The sequence below is a fragment of the Oncorhynchus gorbuscha genome, linkage group LG19, assembly GCF_021184085.1.
Source record: "Oncorhynchus gorbuscha isolate QuinsamMale2020 ecotype Even-year linkage group LG19, OgorEven_v1.0, whole genome shotgun sequence".
Classification (NCBI taxonomy): Eukaryota; Metazoa; Chordata; class Actinopteri; order Salmoniformes; family Salmonidae; genus Oncorhynchus; species Oncorhynchus gorbuscha.
Genome location: NC_060191.1, coordinates 32,838,696 through 32,855,186, shown reverse-complemented (window position 1 = coordinate 32,855,186; position 16,491 = coordinate 32,838,696). Strand labels below are relative to the sequence as shown.

At 42.4% G+C, this 16,491-nt stretch overlaps 1 protein-coding gene across 1 annotated transcript; it reads right to left on the bottom strand.

Moving 5' to 3' along the window:
* Positions 1–357: 357 nt before the first annotated feature.
* On the bottom strand, positions 358–5,242 carry LOC124004877 (hepatocyte cell adhesion molecule-like). The gene is made up of 8 exons (XM_046313701.1): positions 5,197–5,242; positions 5,041–5,115; positions 4,178–4,525; positions 3,368–3,649; positions 2,490–2,583; positions 1,958–2,037; positions 1,645–1,724; positions 358–1,542 (listed from the first exon to the last, which is right to left on the bottom strand). Exons 1-8 carry the CDS (start codon positions 5,240–5,242, stop codon positions 1,207–1,209), a joined length of 1,341 nt encoding a protein of 446 aa, XP_046169657.1. The 3' UTR covers positions 358–1,206.
* Between the last annotated feature and the right edge of the window lie 11,249 nt (positions 5,243–16,491).

Genomic DNA, 16,491 nt, shown 5'->3' with positions numbered 1-16,491 from the left:
AGAAGGTATGTTTGTGGGTGGGGGGGGTTGTATCTTGTAAAATGTATTAGGGATTTGTAACTGTGTTTGTGTGTATTGTGTTTTTTCTTAGATGTTGTAGTTTTTCAACATTTTGTTATTTTTTTTTACATTTCTTAAGGACAATTGGAAAAATAGCCCTTTGTTGGCTGAAAGAGATCCTAATAAAATCAAACCTTCCGCTTGTTGCACTTCTTAGGAAAAAGACAGAAAACTGACCTTGGGCATCACCTACTGGATACATGAAGGACTTGCAGACTGGCATGCAGCTAGTATTGAAAATAAATAACAGTTTTTATGGTGTTGAACAGGTAAAAGTAAAACTATTTTATGGTATTTTCCAACATAGCATTTATTGTTTGATTTTTGAGGTTATAAAATGGCATACTTCATTTTGAAACATGGACTAGAAAGACGGTTTTAGGATGAAATGTTATTAAAAAAAAATGTATTTGGAGGTAAAAGGTCCCCAAAACAATTCTAAGAACATCACATACACTATTGACATATGTACATAATGAGTCCAAGGCTTAGGATGGCTGTTTCTTTGCGACCCCCTTCCCCATTACCTCTACTGGAAGTAGCAAATCAAACTAATTGCACTCCACGCATTATCATTACCTTAACTTTCAAGAAATAACATATCCAGATCCCAGTGTAAATTGACTGTGGCCACTTACATCACCCTTGCTCCTTACCATGTGGCAACTGCCATACATTGCTTGCCCCCCCAAAAATGATTGGTGGATACTGTACTAGAAAGGTGTGTGGAGATGTTACATGAGTTCATCAGGAATAGCCACGGGGGTTAGCCTGGTCCCAGATCTGTATGTGTTCTGACTATCATCGTCACCACAGCAGAGAGGAGTTGGCTAAAGCACAAGGTGATCTAGAGTCAGGCTACATGGAGGCCATTGATCCAAGTTGATTCACACCTGAAACAACCTCACAGCGGCGTTGTGCAGTATGAACGATGTTTCATGTTTTTAAACCTTGGTGGGGAAAATGAACAACGTATCCAGGGGTATAGGAAAACCATGATCAGAGCAGGTGATCCTGGTGTAACAAATATCTTTACACCAAAACTCAACTAAACAAGACAAGATAATGCACACATGTCCATGGATAGATGTGGATGAATTCTACAGGTGAAGCAGTGACAGGTGAGTGGGGGTGGTCATTTAGACATTAATCCTGGTCGTCGGCCTCTGGGGTGGCCGGGGGCTCCTCTGTCTGTCGATTGGAGGGGATGCCCACAGGAGGGCGAAGTTTATGCCCAGAGCTCTGGACATGTGGAGGTGAACCAGGCGGTGGAGTTGAGGGCATGACAGGTGGCTGGCCAGGGGGCCTAAGTGGGGTGGTAGGGGGCGAGGGCACAGGGGTGTGGGGATATTTTCGGACAGGCCGGGTGGGTGACTCGGGTGAGTGGGAGGACAGTGGAAGGGGGCTGGGGTAACCGGGCGGGGCGAGGACTGAGAGGCTGATGGAGTTGGCTGAATACTCGTCCTCACTTTTGAGACTGTCCTGGAACAACAACAATAGATTTAAGCAGAAAAGACGAAGGGAAAACTAGCAACATTCTTTAAAATAATCAAGTCTTTGTAAATTGAAAAATCTGTGACTTACATCTTCATTGAGAACGTAAAGAGCCATTGGGCTCCTACGGCCAGGTGTTCCATGGGCTATTGTTGTTGGCACCACATCAACTGCAAATGAAAAAATGTGTGAAACAACTGCACAAACTGAGTGTAGGACTACTCTGCAAAAAAATGTGTACTGACTATAACTTGAAATCTGTCCATCTAAAAAGGTTTGCGTTCAAATATCTGAAATAGGAAGAATGAATAAATTAACTAAATAATTAGCGTGGGGAACAAAGAAAACCACACATTCAAAAAGCACCTGACTGCCAAAAGCTCACATCCCTCTCTCCCCTTACCCTCATGACTGACGTCACTCCGCTCTACATATACCGGAGTTCTCTGCAACGCAGCTGCCATGGCAGCCCGCCGCTTCTTCCTTAACCCCAATGAGAGACAAATAGGAGATGAGCGTTTCGCATGTATACTCGTGTAGTGCCCATTTACATTCTGTTTCCTTCAAGAACATGTAAGCCCAATTGTTTTTAAAATTACTCCATACAGTGTAAATCTAGCCTGGTCACAGATCTGTTTGTGCTGTATAGCCACACCATTGACAATGACTATAGGAGTAGGCTATACAGCACAAACAGCTCTGGCACCAGGCTAGTGAGACACTGTTATCATTGCATTGTAGACAAGAGCGATAGAATCCATCCCAGATGATACTAGCAGTGTCAGAACCTTAGTGTAACATTGGACGCAGAGTAGTAGAGAGCAGGGCCAGGGCATTAAGATTCTAGCCGCCTGCTCCTTGCCTAGTGCTTAGTTCAGGTTCCCGAGACATATCAAAGCAAATAAGGAGATGGAGGCACAATGTGGAGATCTTACTTTCTGGAGGGCTTCCAGCAGGCGCACACTGTCACCAGGGTGATGAGGAGGAAAATGCCCCCGGTGGTGAGGATGATATACAGGGAACTCCGTCCTAGCAAAGGAAGGAATCCTATGGTCAACAGAGTAGTCCTTTCTCAAACACCGCAAGCACTTCACCACTGTCCAAGCGAAGAGTCCTCTCGGACTAGACAAAGATGTCACCGCTAGGCTCTGGAAATTAGCTACACTCTCCTCTTTCTCTACTATAGGGCTCTCTTTACGCACTCCACTTTAGAACTGTTAGTGGAGGCCCAAATAACATCAAATAAAATGGAAGCATTGCAGAACGAGTTAAAATGCTAGGTTCTCCTAGCCTGGTACTGGACTAGACAGCACAAACAGATCTGGAACCAAGCTAAGGATTTCCAGCACTAGCTGTGCCAGCCAAGTCTGTGTGTGAAAGTGGCTGCTTTGAGGCTTTGTACAGGGCTGTATGTATGGAGAGAATATAGGACCCTCACTGGGCAAGCTGATATTTCGTCACACTACGATAACGTCCCTAATGGCACCATATTCCCTATATAGTGCACTACTTTGGATCATGGTCAAAAGTAGTGCACTACAAATGGAATAGGGTACCATTTGGTACACATCCCTTGTCCCTGTAAGGCCAATAATGAAGTAAGGATTAGTGTGCTCCACTGGGGCAAGACCTCAGCTCCTGGACATCATAAATAACTTGCTTTTCACTGGTCTGGTCCGGTCTGGTCGGTCGGTTAATTTAGTTTCTTCAGAATTAACTTGTATCTCAACCTTTCTCTGACAGGTACATGCTGAAGCAATCAATATAAATATGCTTGCTAAGGAGCAAGTACTACATCTGTGGTTCTACTTACTGTAGACGGTGAGTTTGACGGGTACACTCCTCATGCTGCTTATTGGGTTTTCCACTGTACAGCTGTAGAAGTCATCGTCTGACATCAGCACCCGGGCGATGGTCAGATACTTCATGTCATGTGACAGGAGCAAGCGTGAGTCATTGGTCAGCACCTTTCCCCCTTTCAGCCAGCCATAGGTGGGCTTGGTGCCATCGCCATGGGAACAGTGTAAGGTGAAGAGTTCACTCAACTCCAGCACCGAGGAGGCTATCATTTGGACGAAGGGTCTGGACACAGGTACTGTGGGGACAATACACAACAGCATGTCAAATAGATGATCTACAGGAGACATAACCAGTAATCCACTGTTTATATAGTATGGCATTTGCTTATACCAGTACATTTTTGTGAAGAAATAACAAGCTACCTACTCTTTAAAAAGTAGGCCTTCGAAATAACTTATAAAGGTATAAGATATGCTAAGATATAAGATATACTTTGTTTAAAGTATGGACACACTTTTTAGCCTTGCACCTCAGTCTGGGATAGCATCATGTGATGTAAATTCACTAAGGCCAATAGTTGGTCAGTTGTTGGACTGTTTATTTGATATGTCAGCCTGAGCAGTATTGTAAACACAATCTCAATTATTGAAATAAACTAAATATGCCATTTAGCAGAAACTTTTATCCAAAGCGACTTACAGTTACGCGTGCCTAAATCTTTTACATACTGTGTGTATGGGTGAGCCTGGGAATCTATAACCCACTATCCTGGCATTGCAAGCGCCATGCTCTACCGAATGAGTTACAGAGGAAACTTTCCTACCATCTACGGTGAGGTTGATGTTGCGCTCCGCAGTGAAGGGATCGTCTGTGATGGAGATCTCCACTTCATAGGCCCCCTCGTCAGACAGCTGCAGGTTGTGGAGGAGCAAGGTGCCGTTCTCAAACACCATGATGCGGTCCCTGTACTCGGGCCGCAGATTCCCGATGATGCTGGTGCCTATGGACTGGACTACAGTGATGGGCTGCTGCTTGTCCCTCTTCAGCTGCCACTTGATGACCGGTTGGTCAGAGCTAGTGCTGGTGTAGCTGACGGAGAGGAGGGCCTCTCCACCCAACGTGCCTCGGACCAGATGAGCCTGACTGGTGATGTTGACGCCGGCCACTCTGACTGCATGGACACAGTCCAACACAAGATGTTCAGTGAACACTGTGGCAGACTATACAGTGCAGGATATAGTGATCACGTGTAAGTGGTTCATTACTCTAAGCAGAGTGATCCTAACAACGAGTCTGGAACTTTCTGATGTTTTGTATTTGGTCTTTCACAGATATACAGTATTAAATAAAGTCAGATATGGGTCTAAAGTTTCCACTCCAATCCCTAAATGAGTCCAGAAGTAGACTTTTCAAACCAAGACTACTCAAAATCCAGTTAAATCTACAAGTGAAAACAGCGCCCTCAAACGTCCTCATTATTACCGCAATCAATCATTCAGTGAAAATTCAATAACGGGTAAGGACCTCTCCAAACAAGCCCAACGTATTTCATCTGTTTTGATTTGTGCACCATTAATGGATCCCCCTTCAGCATACAGGAGGATGGCTTACAACATAACCCGCATATCATCCCTTAGAGTCTAGTTCTGCCCTGGAAACCACACACAGTAATGCCATTATACTCACAGCGGAGTTTCCTATACGTCACCACATCCTTGACCACATGTAGCCATAGGCTAGAGCCACTGATGGGCACTGTACCTAATGGATGGGCTGTTGCATGTCATGCTGGGGCAATAGAGAGAGAGAGAGAGAGAGAGAGAGAGCGCGTCTGGCACCGACCCTCCTCGGCCACAGCTCTGCTCCCTGTAGCGTGTCTGCATGGCATCGCTCGATCGCCGTGGCAACAATTTTCAGCCTGAAGGAGGTTGCCGGGAGAGGCAGACAAAGGCCAGGATTGTTGGCCTGATTTCCTCCCTCCCGTGGTATAAAAAGCCACTGGGAGAGACATGCTCTTTGTGATTGTAGAAGCAGGAGACACAAGGGTTCAGTGATTCTGCTAATAGTGGATGGTCACAATGACACAACAGACAGCCACACAGCAGAAGCAGGCTGAGCCAGGCTCCTAATGCAGAGACACCACCACCACCTCCACTGCTGCTTGGGCTCCAACTCCAAGACCCCCAAAGCCTCTTCTCGTAATATAATAATTGTTAACCTATACTTCCAATAACAGCTCACCTGGGTTCCTTTTTACAACAGCTCTATGGCTCAATAGACCTGTGGCTTGGAGCTAATCTACACAGAGGGTACACCAGAACAAAACAATTCTCACTGCCTGGGCCAATGAAATATGTTGTACAGCACTTAGCCTACTTTAACATAGTATTTCATTAGTTGATCAAGTACATAACGGAATAATGGTTACAGCCAAATTCTGTATAACAAAACAAATGCGAAACAACCTGTGAATTGAAATAAGAAAGCTATGTAAATCTCAAATATCTACACTATTACCTGACTACTATGTGATAAACATATTTGCCAATACAGTCACATATCTATTCATTCAAACTACTCTTACTTTAAACTTATTTCCTGACTCAGCCACTAGTTCTTTTCCACATTGTGTTTCCCAAAAAAGCAAGTCGTAAAGTTTGAAAGCCTCTTCTCGTAATACAATAATACACTTACCTGCCTGGAAAAAAAGGAGTAGGCCGAAGAGTGAAAATAGTGAAGGAATAGCTGTTTCTTCTTTCAAGGAAGTCTTCCTCCTCTCCCCCTTCATCTTGGGTAAAGCGCTGAGTCCCTCTCCCACCCAATGAGCATGATTTGTCCACTCCAGGCACGTCCTTGAGAATGCACAAGACTGCAAAACTGGGCTCAGTTGCCTGCCTGCTCTTAACCACAGCACTCAGGATCCCAGCATGAACAAAAGCACTGAGTGTGTGTGTGTGTGTGTGTGTGTGTGTGTGTGTGTGTGTGTGTGTGTGTGTGTGTGTGTGTGTGTGTGTGTGTGTGTGTGTGTGTGTGTGTGTGTGTGTGTGTGTGTGTGTGTGTGTGTGTGTGTGTGTGTGTGTGTGTATCCTCAGCTTTCTTAGACATAGCCATAGATAAATAAGCTCCGTTGTTTTATTAATTATGGTGGGTTGCCGAAGAACATAGCAACATTTCATTGTTGCTCTTTTCTGCACTGCAAATTGTATGGCTGTCAAATGTGCTATTACCAATGACGAGTTCACATATTTCAAGCATATGTATATGGTTTCAATAGATTTCAAAATATAGTGCAATAGAAAACAAGGGAATTCAGTAACAGTACCTTGATTGTCCTTCCTACAGTGCTGCTCAGAATTGTTCAATAAACCAAAGGCTTTATAAAAGGACCGAAATCATAGAAACAGAATGACTGCTCTTAAAAAACAACTAACCCCTCTCCCCAACTACTGTCCCCACCCCCTGCCAACCCCTCACACTCTAAATGAGAGCAACACTGATTATGTATTAGTCCACACAAACTGTGTTGCAACTAAAAACAAGTTATTATTTTTGGACAAATTTAGGTTAGTCCTTCCCTGTTACGGCCTGTTTGCTTCCATTTGGTTCTTAGTTAATACACCGCATATGTAAGAGGGAAGAGAAGTATGGGAAGTACTAAAAAAAAAAAAACATGCAATGTGTTCCCAGTGTGGCCGCTAGGTGGTGCAATAAGAACAGAAAATCAATGATCATTGCAGAAATAATACACTGGAGATATGAACAATAAAGGACACATTACGATAGATGTTGTTATAACATGTTTTGATATTTCTGATCATCTTATCATTGTAACAATACCTGCCATTCAGCTTCTTGTTGCAGCATGTACAATGCCGTTCAGACAAGTAAAAAGTAAGTTCTCTCTCTGACACTATACAGTGCCTTCTGAAAGTATTCACAACCCTTGACTTTTTCCATATTTTGTTGTTACAGCCTGAATTTAAATGGTTTAAATTGAAATGTTTTGTCACTGGCCTACACATAATACCCCATATTGTCAAAGTGGAATTAAAATCATAAAAAAATCAAGTGATGGAATGTCTTGAGTCAATAAGTATTCAACCACTTTATTATGGCAAGCCTAAATAAGGTAAGGAGTACATGTTTTATTAACAAGTCACATAATAAGTTGCATGGACTCACTCTGTCTGCAATAATAGTGTTTAACATATTATTTTAATGACTGCGTCATCTCTGTACACCACACATACAATTATCTGTAAGGTTCCTCAGTCGAGCAGTGGATTTCAAACACAGATTGAACAACAAAGACCAGGGAGGTTTTCCAATCTCTCACAAAGAAGGGCACCTATTGGTAGATGGGCAAAAAGAGAATGAAAAGCAGACATGCAATATCCCTTTGGATGGGGTATCATTACACCCAATCACTACAAAGATGCAGGCTTCCTTCCTAACTCAGTTGCCGGAGAGGAAGGAAACCACTCAGGGATTTCACCATGAGGCCAATGGTGACTTTAAAACAGTTACATAGTTGAATGGCTGTGATAGGAGAAAACTGAGGTTGGATCAACAGCATTGTAGTTACTCCACTATACTAACCCAATTGACAGAGTGAAAAGAAGGAAGCTTGTACAGATTCAAAATATTCCAAAACATGCATCCTGTTTCCAACAAGGCACTAAAGTAATACTGCAAAGAGTGTGGCAAATCTCCACTGGAGTTGCTTACCAAGAAGACAGTAAATGTTCCTGAGTGGCCGAGTTATAGTTTTGACTGAAATCTGCTTGAAAATCTATTGCAAGACCTGAAAATGGTTGTCCAGCAATGAGCAACAACCAATTTAACAGAGTTTGAAGGATTTTGAAAATAATGGATTGCTGGACAGGAGACTTATCCAGAAAGAATCACAGCTGTAATCGCTGGCAAAGGTGATTCTAACATGTATTGTCTCAGGGGGTTGAATACTTATCTAATCAAGATGTATTAGTGTTTTCTTTTTCATATATACATATATTTTTTTAAATGTCTTCCACTTTGACATTGCAGATTACAAAAATGGACAATTACATCTATTATTGTTGTAGGGGCTCCCGAGTGGCGCAGCGATCTAAGGCACTGCATCTCTTTAAAGTTCTGTATTTATTTTCTTCATCAATCTTGTGTTCTGTTTCGTTGTGTTCTTGAACATAACCCTGTTTCTTTTTTTTCTTCTTTTTACCCCTTTTTCTCCCCAGGTTCGTGGTATCCAATTGTTTTAGTAGTTACTATCTTGTCTCATCGCCACAACTCCCGTACGGGCTCGGGAGAGACAAAGGTTGAAAGTCATGCGTCCTCCGATACACAACCCAACCAAGCCGCACTGCTTCTTAATACAGCGCGCATCCAACCCGGAAGCCAGCCGCACCAATGTGTCAGAGGAAACACTGTGCACCTGGCAACCTTGGTTAGCGTGCACTGCACCCGGCCCGCCACAGGAGTCGCTGGTGCGCGATGAGACAAGGACATACCTACCGGCCAAGCCCTCCCTAACCCAGACGACGCTAGGCCAATTGTGCGTCGCCCCACGGACCTCCCGGTCGCGGCCGTTACGACAGAGCCTGGGCGCGAACCCAGAGTCTCTGATGGCACAGCTGGCGCTGCAGTACAGCGCCCTTAACCACAGACCACATAACCTTGTTTCTTTGTGTTCTTGAACACAGTCCTGACTTTCATTTTTGTTCATTGATTTTACCTGTGTTAGTTACTCACCTGGTTTCATCAGATCCTTATTTAGTTCAGCTCATTATGTTCGTGCCTTTGTGAGGTATTGTTAGTTTTGACTCTACTAAGCCTTTCCCTAGCTCATTTGTGAGAACCAGTTATAGCCAGTTATAGCCCTAGTTTTGATTTACCTGCCTGTTTGCCTACCTGTGTGTGACCATTGCCTGCCTGTGACCACGGCTCCTGCCTTCTGCGAAGGCAAAATAAACACCTGCCGCACTCTGCGTGTGAATCTACACCTTTTTCTCCCTGAGTATTCATTACAATCTCAGTGCTGGAAGCGTTACTACAGACCTTGGTCCGATTCCAGACTGTGTCACAGCCGGCTGCGATTGGGAGTCCCGTAGTGCGGCATACAATTGGCCCAGCGTCATCTGCGTTAGAGTTTGGCTGGGGTAGACCGTAATTGGAGGAATAAGTGATATAAGCGGACACTTAGGGCCTCCGGCCGTTTACTTTATAAGACATTTTACTTACTGTTGAGAGTTAAAATAATAGAATACACAAGGTGTAAGTTTGAAATTTGGTTTTGCATCAGCAGTTTTTCTAGAGTTTTTCCTGTCACTAAGAGTCACTCAATTATCCATGTCAGCTAAAATGCTTTTGATTGTTAAGTTAATCTAGCTAGTTATCTAAACTTGCAATCATGGCCGAATACCGACCGAATGCCCAGCGGCCCTGACCTACAGGGGGCCCCCATTGATTTTGTTATTCATTCACTCAGATGTCATTAGCATGGCATACGTCATGGCAAAATGTGTAGAATTGCAGGAAATTTGCTTTAAAACTGAGAAAAATGTCTCACCACCCCATGGCAAAATGTATAGAATTGCAGGAAATTAGCTTTAAAACTGCAAAAAAAGTATCTGCCCCATGGCAAAATGAATAGAATTGCACGACATTTGTTATAAAATTGCAAAATGTTCTCTTCGCCCCGTGTCAAAATGAGTAGAATTTCAGAAAACTTGCTGTATATCTACAAAAATGTCTCTCTGCCCCATGGCAAAATAAGTATAATTGCAGGAAATTAATTTTAAAACGTGAATTTCTCTCCACAGTCAAGAGGGGGGCCACTACATTATTTTTGCCCGCTTCGGGGGCAGGGGGAGGGTCTTAGGACCGCTCCCTGAGTGGAACTCTCCCGTGGTCCCCGTATTTAAACTCCTCTGTAGTAAGCCATCAAAGCCTGGAGGCATGAGACACACACTCAGACTCTGTCTTGCTCTGCCCTCTGTGCCCTGGGTTAAAGCACCTCTCCCTCTCATCTTCCAACGGCTCCTAAATCAAGGGAAACACTTGTTGTAAATATAAAACAGAGAGTATAAGGGCCCCTCTTCTGCTCATGTATGAGACACACTGTCACAATATCAGAGAGAAGACACACAGCAAGTCTCTGTCGACCAGACTGTTATTAAGTTTGAGACTGGATGTGGACTTGGAATCCTTTTCAAAGGCTGCTTTTACACAAACTGATTAATTCTGATTTGTTGTCTAATCATTGGAAAAAGAGCTGATCTGTTTGGTCAAAAGACCAGTTAGTGGGGAAAGATCAGAATTAGGTTGCCTGTGTACAGTCGTGGCCAAAAAGTTTGAAAATGACACAAATATTAATTTTCACAGTCTGCTGCCTCACTTTGTAGGATGGCAATTTGCATATACTCCAAAATATTATCAAGAGTGATCAGATGAATTGCAATTAATAGCAAAGTCCCTCTTTGACATGCAAATGAACTGAATCACCCAAAAACATTTCCACTGCATTTCAGCATTGCCACAAAAGGACCAGCTGACATCATGTCAGTGATTCTCTCGTTAACACAGGTATGAGTGTTGACGAGGACAAGGCTGGAGATCACTCTGTCATTCTGATTGAGTTCGAATAACAGACTGGAAGCTTCAAAAGGAGTGTGGTGCTTGGAATCATTGTTCTTGGTCAACCATAATTACCTGCAAGGAAACGGGTCCCGTCATCATTGCTTTGTACAAAAAGGGCTTCACAGCCAAGGATAAGATTGCACCTAAATCAACCATTTATCGGATCATCAAGAACTTCACGGAGAACGGTTCAATTGTTGTGAAGAAGGCTTCAGGGCGCCTAAGAAAGTCCAGCAAGCGCCAGGACTGTCTCAGCTGTGGGATCAGGGCACCACCAGTACAGAGCTTGTTCAGGAATGGCAGCAGGCAGGTGTGAGTGCATCTGCATGCACATTGAAGTGAAGGTTTTTTGAGGATGGCCTGGTGTCAAAAAGGGCAGCAAAGAAGCCACTTCTCTCCAGGAAAAACATCAGGGATAGACTGATATTGTAACGGTTTTCTTCCGCTGAAGGAGAGGAGGACCAAAATGCAGCGTGGTTAGTGTTCAACATGTTTAATATAGACGATAACCGAGAACACTACAAAATACAAAAACAACAAATGTGAAAACCGAAACAGTCCTATCTGGTGCAATGACACAAAGACAGAAGACAATCACCCACAAAGTACCCACAGAATATGACTGCCTAAATATGGCTCACAATCAGAGACAATGATAGACAGCTGCCTCTAATTGAGAACCAATCTAGGCAACCATAGACCTATAAATTACCTAGAAAGGAAACAGCCCCATAAACATACAAAAACCCATAGACCAAACAAAACACACAAATCCCCCATGTCACACCCTGACCTAACCAAAATAATAAAGAAAACAAAGATAACTAAGGCCAGGGCGTGACAGATATTCTGAAAAAGGTACAGCGATTAGACTGTTGACGACCAGGGTCCTTTTCTCTGATGAATCCCCTTTCCGATTGTTTGGGGCATCTGTAAAACAGCTTGTCCGGAGAAGACAAGTTGAGCGCTACCATCAGTCCTGTGTCATGCCAACAGTAAAGCAACCTGAGACCATTCATGTGTGGGGTTGCTTCTCAGCCAAGGGAGTGGGCTCACTTACAATTTTGCCTAAGAACACAGCCATGAATAAAGAATGGTACCAACACATCCTCCGAGAGCAACTTCTCCCAACCATCTAGAAACAGTTTGGTGACAAACAATGCCTTTTCCAGCATGATGGAGCACCTTGCCATAAGGCAAACGTGATAAGTAAGGGGCTCGGGGAACAAAACATCAACATTTTGGGTCCATGGCCAGGAAACTCCCCAGACCTTAAACCCATTGAGAACTTGTGGTCAATCCTCAAGAGGCCGGTGGACAAACACTAACCCACAAATTCTGACAAACTCCAAGCATTGATTATGCAAGAATGGGCTGCCATCAGTCAGGATGTGGCCCAGAAGTTAATTGACACCATGCCAGGGCGGATTGCAGAGGTCTTGAAAAAGAAGGGTCAACACTGCAAATATTGACTCTTTGCATCAACTTCATGTAATTGTCAATAAAAGCCTTTGACGCGTATGAAATGTTTGTACTTATACTTCAGTATTCCATAGTAACATCTGACAAACTTTGTGGAAATTAATATTTGTGTCATTCTCAAAACTTTTGGCCACGACTGTACATGCAACCTTATAGATGCAGTGTGTATGACTCTTGTGATGACAGCAAGGAATAACTTTTTCCCAATGGTATATGTAGGCAAGGCCAATTCCTAGCTCTGATATGGCTAGCCTCCATTAGATCTAATCTTCCCAAATCTACGAATGAATGTAGCTCTTCAGTATTCATGAGCTAGTGTGCATCATGCAGTATCGTTCCTTTTCAGTATGGGCTGAGCGATCCAGTAATCAGTGAAATTCATATTGCATTTCAATCGTACCCCCAATTACCGACAGTTTGGATAACTGTGCTGATCTAGGATCATAATGAATAAGACTATATGGGCAGGAGGGAACATATCCTAGTTCAGCACCTTTACTCTGAGACACTTTATAAATACGAGCCCTGTCCTTAAAGAGTGAGGTCGTAGACATGATGTTGATGATGACCGTGATGACCAATAGAGCATACAAGTGTCCACTGCTGTTGAGTTTGACTCACTTCCACCACTAATTGCTGCCCAGGAGAATACAGTGATTGCACTGACAAGCTGTGTGAGGGAACTAAGAGAGCGAATCAATCCGGATGAACATTTAAAACATTTTAAAAATCAGAGTTTCAAACACACAGACTCATTGTTTTCCCCCACAACATTCAACAGCCCTTAAAGGACTACATATCTGTGTAACACAACCACATAGCTGTTTTATAAAATCTGTTTTACATTCAAAATGAGATCAAATTAATTGACAAATTACTGACATTGCATTCTGTTTCAGCTGAAGAATTGTATTTCTGGAACAGTATGTTTCTACATTGAAAAACATTCATTAACAAATTGCTGTATTTGGATGCTGTTAATCTTTCCATGGCGAAATACACAACATAACTAAGAGATGTTTAACTGTTTTGGACTAAGCTATCCATCAAACTCTTAATCTACAGTTCCCTGCTGCTGAAGTGTTCAGAGGTTTCTGGATACCTGTGGGAACACAGGGAGAGGTGGTGTGGAGCTGTGTCAAGTTGAGAAACTAGTGCTCTCTTCTGTGGCTGTGTTGCCATGGAAAACCAGTAGAATGTCTCTTTAATGCCTTATCAGTCAGCAGCTGGTGACAGGACCCATTCTCTCTCCCCCGTCAGAGGGGGAGAGAGATTCCTTCAGTGCCTCTGTGTGGCTGGGCTGAGCTCAGATGTGTGTGGGAGTGAGCGTGGGTGAGCTGTCAGTGAGTCTTATGCTCCTTCCTTCCATATCTCAACCCTGCTCTTTTCTCATATGGAGAGAAAAGGCAACAGAAAGAGCACCTAAGCCAATGAAACAACACTGACTATGAATGTAATGTTTTCGACTAAAGGAGTATCCATACAGATTCACTGTAAAGGACATCGCTGAGATTGGACATCGTTGACATTGTTATGAAAAGCATGATAAAAAAAAATCTCAAATTATTATTATTAATTATTACTATTATTTGTAAGATGATAAGATATTTGACATCAGTGATGCACCTGTTGAGATGTGAGAAACAATTAAAATGTATTTCAGAGAAAAATCATGTGTATTATATTCAAAGCTGCAACATGAATGGAAACGGGGGAAATATTAGAATCTGTTCAACCATCACTCATCAAACCAGTATGTGCCACCGAACAAAACAAATAAATCAAGTCTACTACTTGTCATGTGATGCGAGTTATTCCTGATGTTCCTCTACAGAGGCAGCTTTTCACGGAAGATCAGTCACCATTTGTTTCAGCTTCATAGTGGAGGGAAGACTTTTCAATTAACAGCTGTGCTTATGCTGCATTACAGTTGAGTAAAAAAAAATGTTCTGTCTTTACATTGCATTCCCTACATTACTTTTGGAATCCATTTCTCTCTTAAAGGGGACATTCAGATGACAGTTTCTAGACTACTTTCAGGGTGAGGAAACATCAAGTTGTAAAATCCTGAACTTTCCCTTTAAAAATAGGGTTGATGCATTCTATAATAATTCTAGTTCAATAACCTTGGAGTACTTTGCAGGTTAAATGTTAATCACTGCTTCTACATATAAATTACTCATCTTTTTCAAACACCCATCACCATATCCATGAGTGGGAAAGGGTCAGGTTCAAGACTATTACTCATGAATTACATATGGTGCTCTGAACAGCTGAAAATAATGTCCTACACAAACATTTGATATGGATTTATTGATTCACAACTGTTATTCCTTTACAATGATTTCATTAAATCTGTTCATGAAGCATGATGATAATCAGGGGTTGGAACTGGTTCAGGGAACAAAACCGAAAACTGGAAAAATAACTACAGAATCAGAAACTAAACGAATGTGATCTATACTGTTCTGGAACAGAACCGTAATTAAAAGCATGGGAACCCTTTAGCAACGTTAGTTTACATTCCAGGCATTTCCTTCAGTCCCACAAATAATGCAACAAGGTGCCTATGCCCTTACTCTGTCACTCAGAAACATATTCCATTGTCTGCCCGACAGCTGAAAATCTTTGCCAGTGTGTGCATGTGTAAGTAACCGGCCCCTCTCCCTACGAAGCTTAGTCTACTGTAGCCTACAAGCATGATTCAGAATTTTAATGCTTGTTACAGATGCTATAGTTATCACGTTTCACATTGGACTACAAAAGGGTAAGACGTGTTTTTAATTCCGGTGCCACTCTGCACACACAAGCTTGTTAGCTAGCTTTGGTCGAACTTTAAGCCAACTCTCGGAAGTTCAAAGACATTCAACGTTCCACCATAGAAACCTATATTAAATTTGGGGACTTGCTGCTTGCTGTTGTAGGCTAATTTGTCATTGGATTTAAAAATTAAGTTGTTATTTTACCTGAAATGCACAAGGTATTCTACTCCGACAATTAATCCAGATAAAAGAGTAAACTGAGTTTGTTTCTAGTAATCTCTCTTCCTTCAGGCTTCATCTTCTTCTTTGGACTTTATATGGCGGTTGGCAACCAACTTTAAGCTGCATTACCACTACCAACTGGACTGGAGTGTGGACCTCAATTCATCTTTCAATCACTCACGTGGGTATATGCTCCTAAAAACCAATGAGGAGATGGGAAAGGCGGGACTTGCAGCGCGTCAAGTGTAACAAATAGAAAGTTATATTTTAGCAACTGGCTACGCAGATGCTCGTTGACGCTCTTGAGCAGTGTGGGTGCAATGACTGAATAACATGTATGTGTACATTTATTTTGCAACGCTTGCGCACGTGACACGAGTGGTGTGGTCAGCATGTAGGCCGCAGATAGAGCCCATGCAATATTTTCTGTCTAGGCTAAACCAACTATAGCTTGCCTGCTCCATAGCAAGCTGCTCTATCCGCACTGATTGGTGAAGTAATTTAATGTCAAGATGTTTTTTTTAAAATTAAAAATGATTTCAGGGGTTTAAAAAGGAACAGAAATTAACGATATAAACTGGTACTGTTTGGGGGCAAGCTATAGTTGAATGAACTGAGAAACTTATCCTTATTTTAGATTTGTGTTTTCTCTTTAAAAACGAAACATAGTATGGCATATGTTTTTGGTTTTCTGGGGGAGAGAATAACATGTATTCTCTCCCCCAGATCTCGCAGGTCCGAACAGTTGAACAGAAAGAAAAAAATAATGGTTCTGTTCAGAACGAAATGATTGAAATATAATTTAGGTTCCAACCCGATGGTAATACCATACACCTGATTTAGGTCAGCATTTTATATGAAACACAAATTCTGTACCCATAAACATACTGTAGGAGCAGATGATATGACTCCATTTCTCTAAGGATAAAACTGTACATGATTACTACTATCTGCAAATAAACTATAGTGCATTGTACTGCATGCTTACTGCGTTGGAAGATCTGATTTGGAGAAAATGGTAATGCTGACCAATATG

Excerpts from the sequence above, each read along its gene's own strand:
- LOC124004877 (XM_046313701.1), bottom strand. The coding sequence starts at position 5,242 with ATGCCATGCAGACACGCTACAGGGAGCAGAGCTGTGGCCGAGGAGG. Across the intron at positions 5,116-5,196 it reads CAGAGCTGTGGCCGAGGAGG|GTACAGTGCCCATCAGTGGC; the intron begins GTCGGTGCCAGA and ends CCCATCCATTAG. Across the intron at positions 2,038-2,489 it reads TGCTGGAAGCCCTCCAGAAA|GAAGAAGCGGCGGGCTGCCA; the intron begins GTAAGATCTCCA and ends ATTGGGGTTAAG.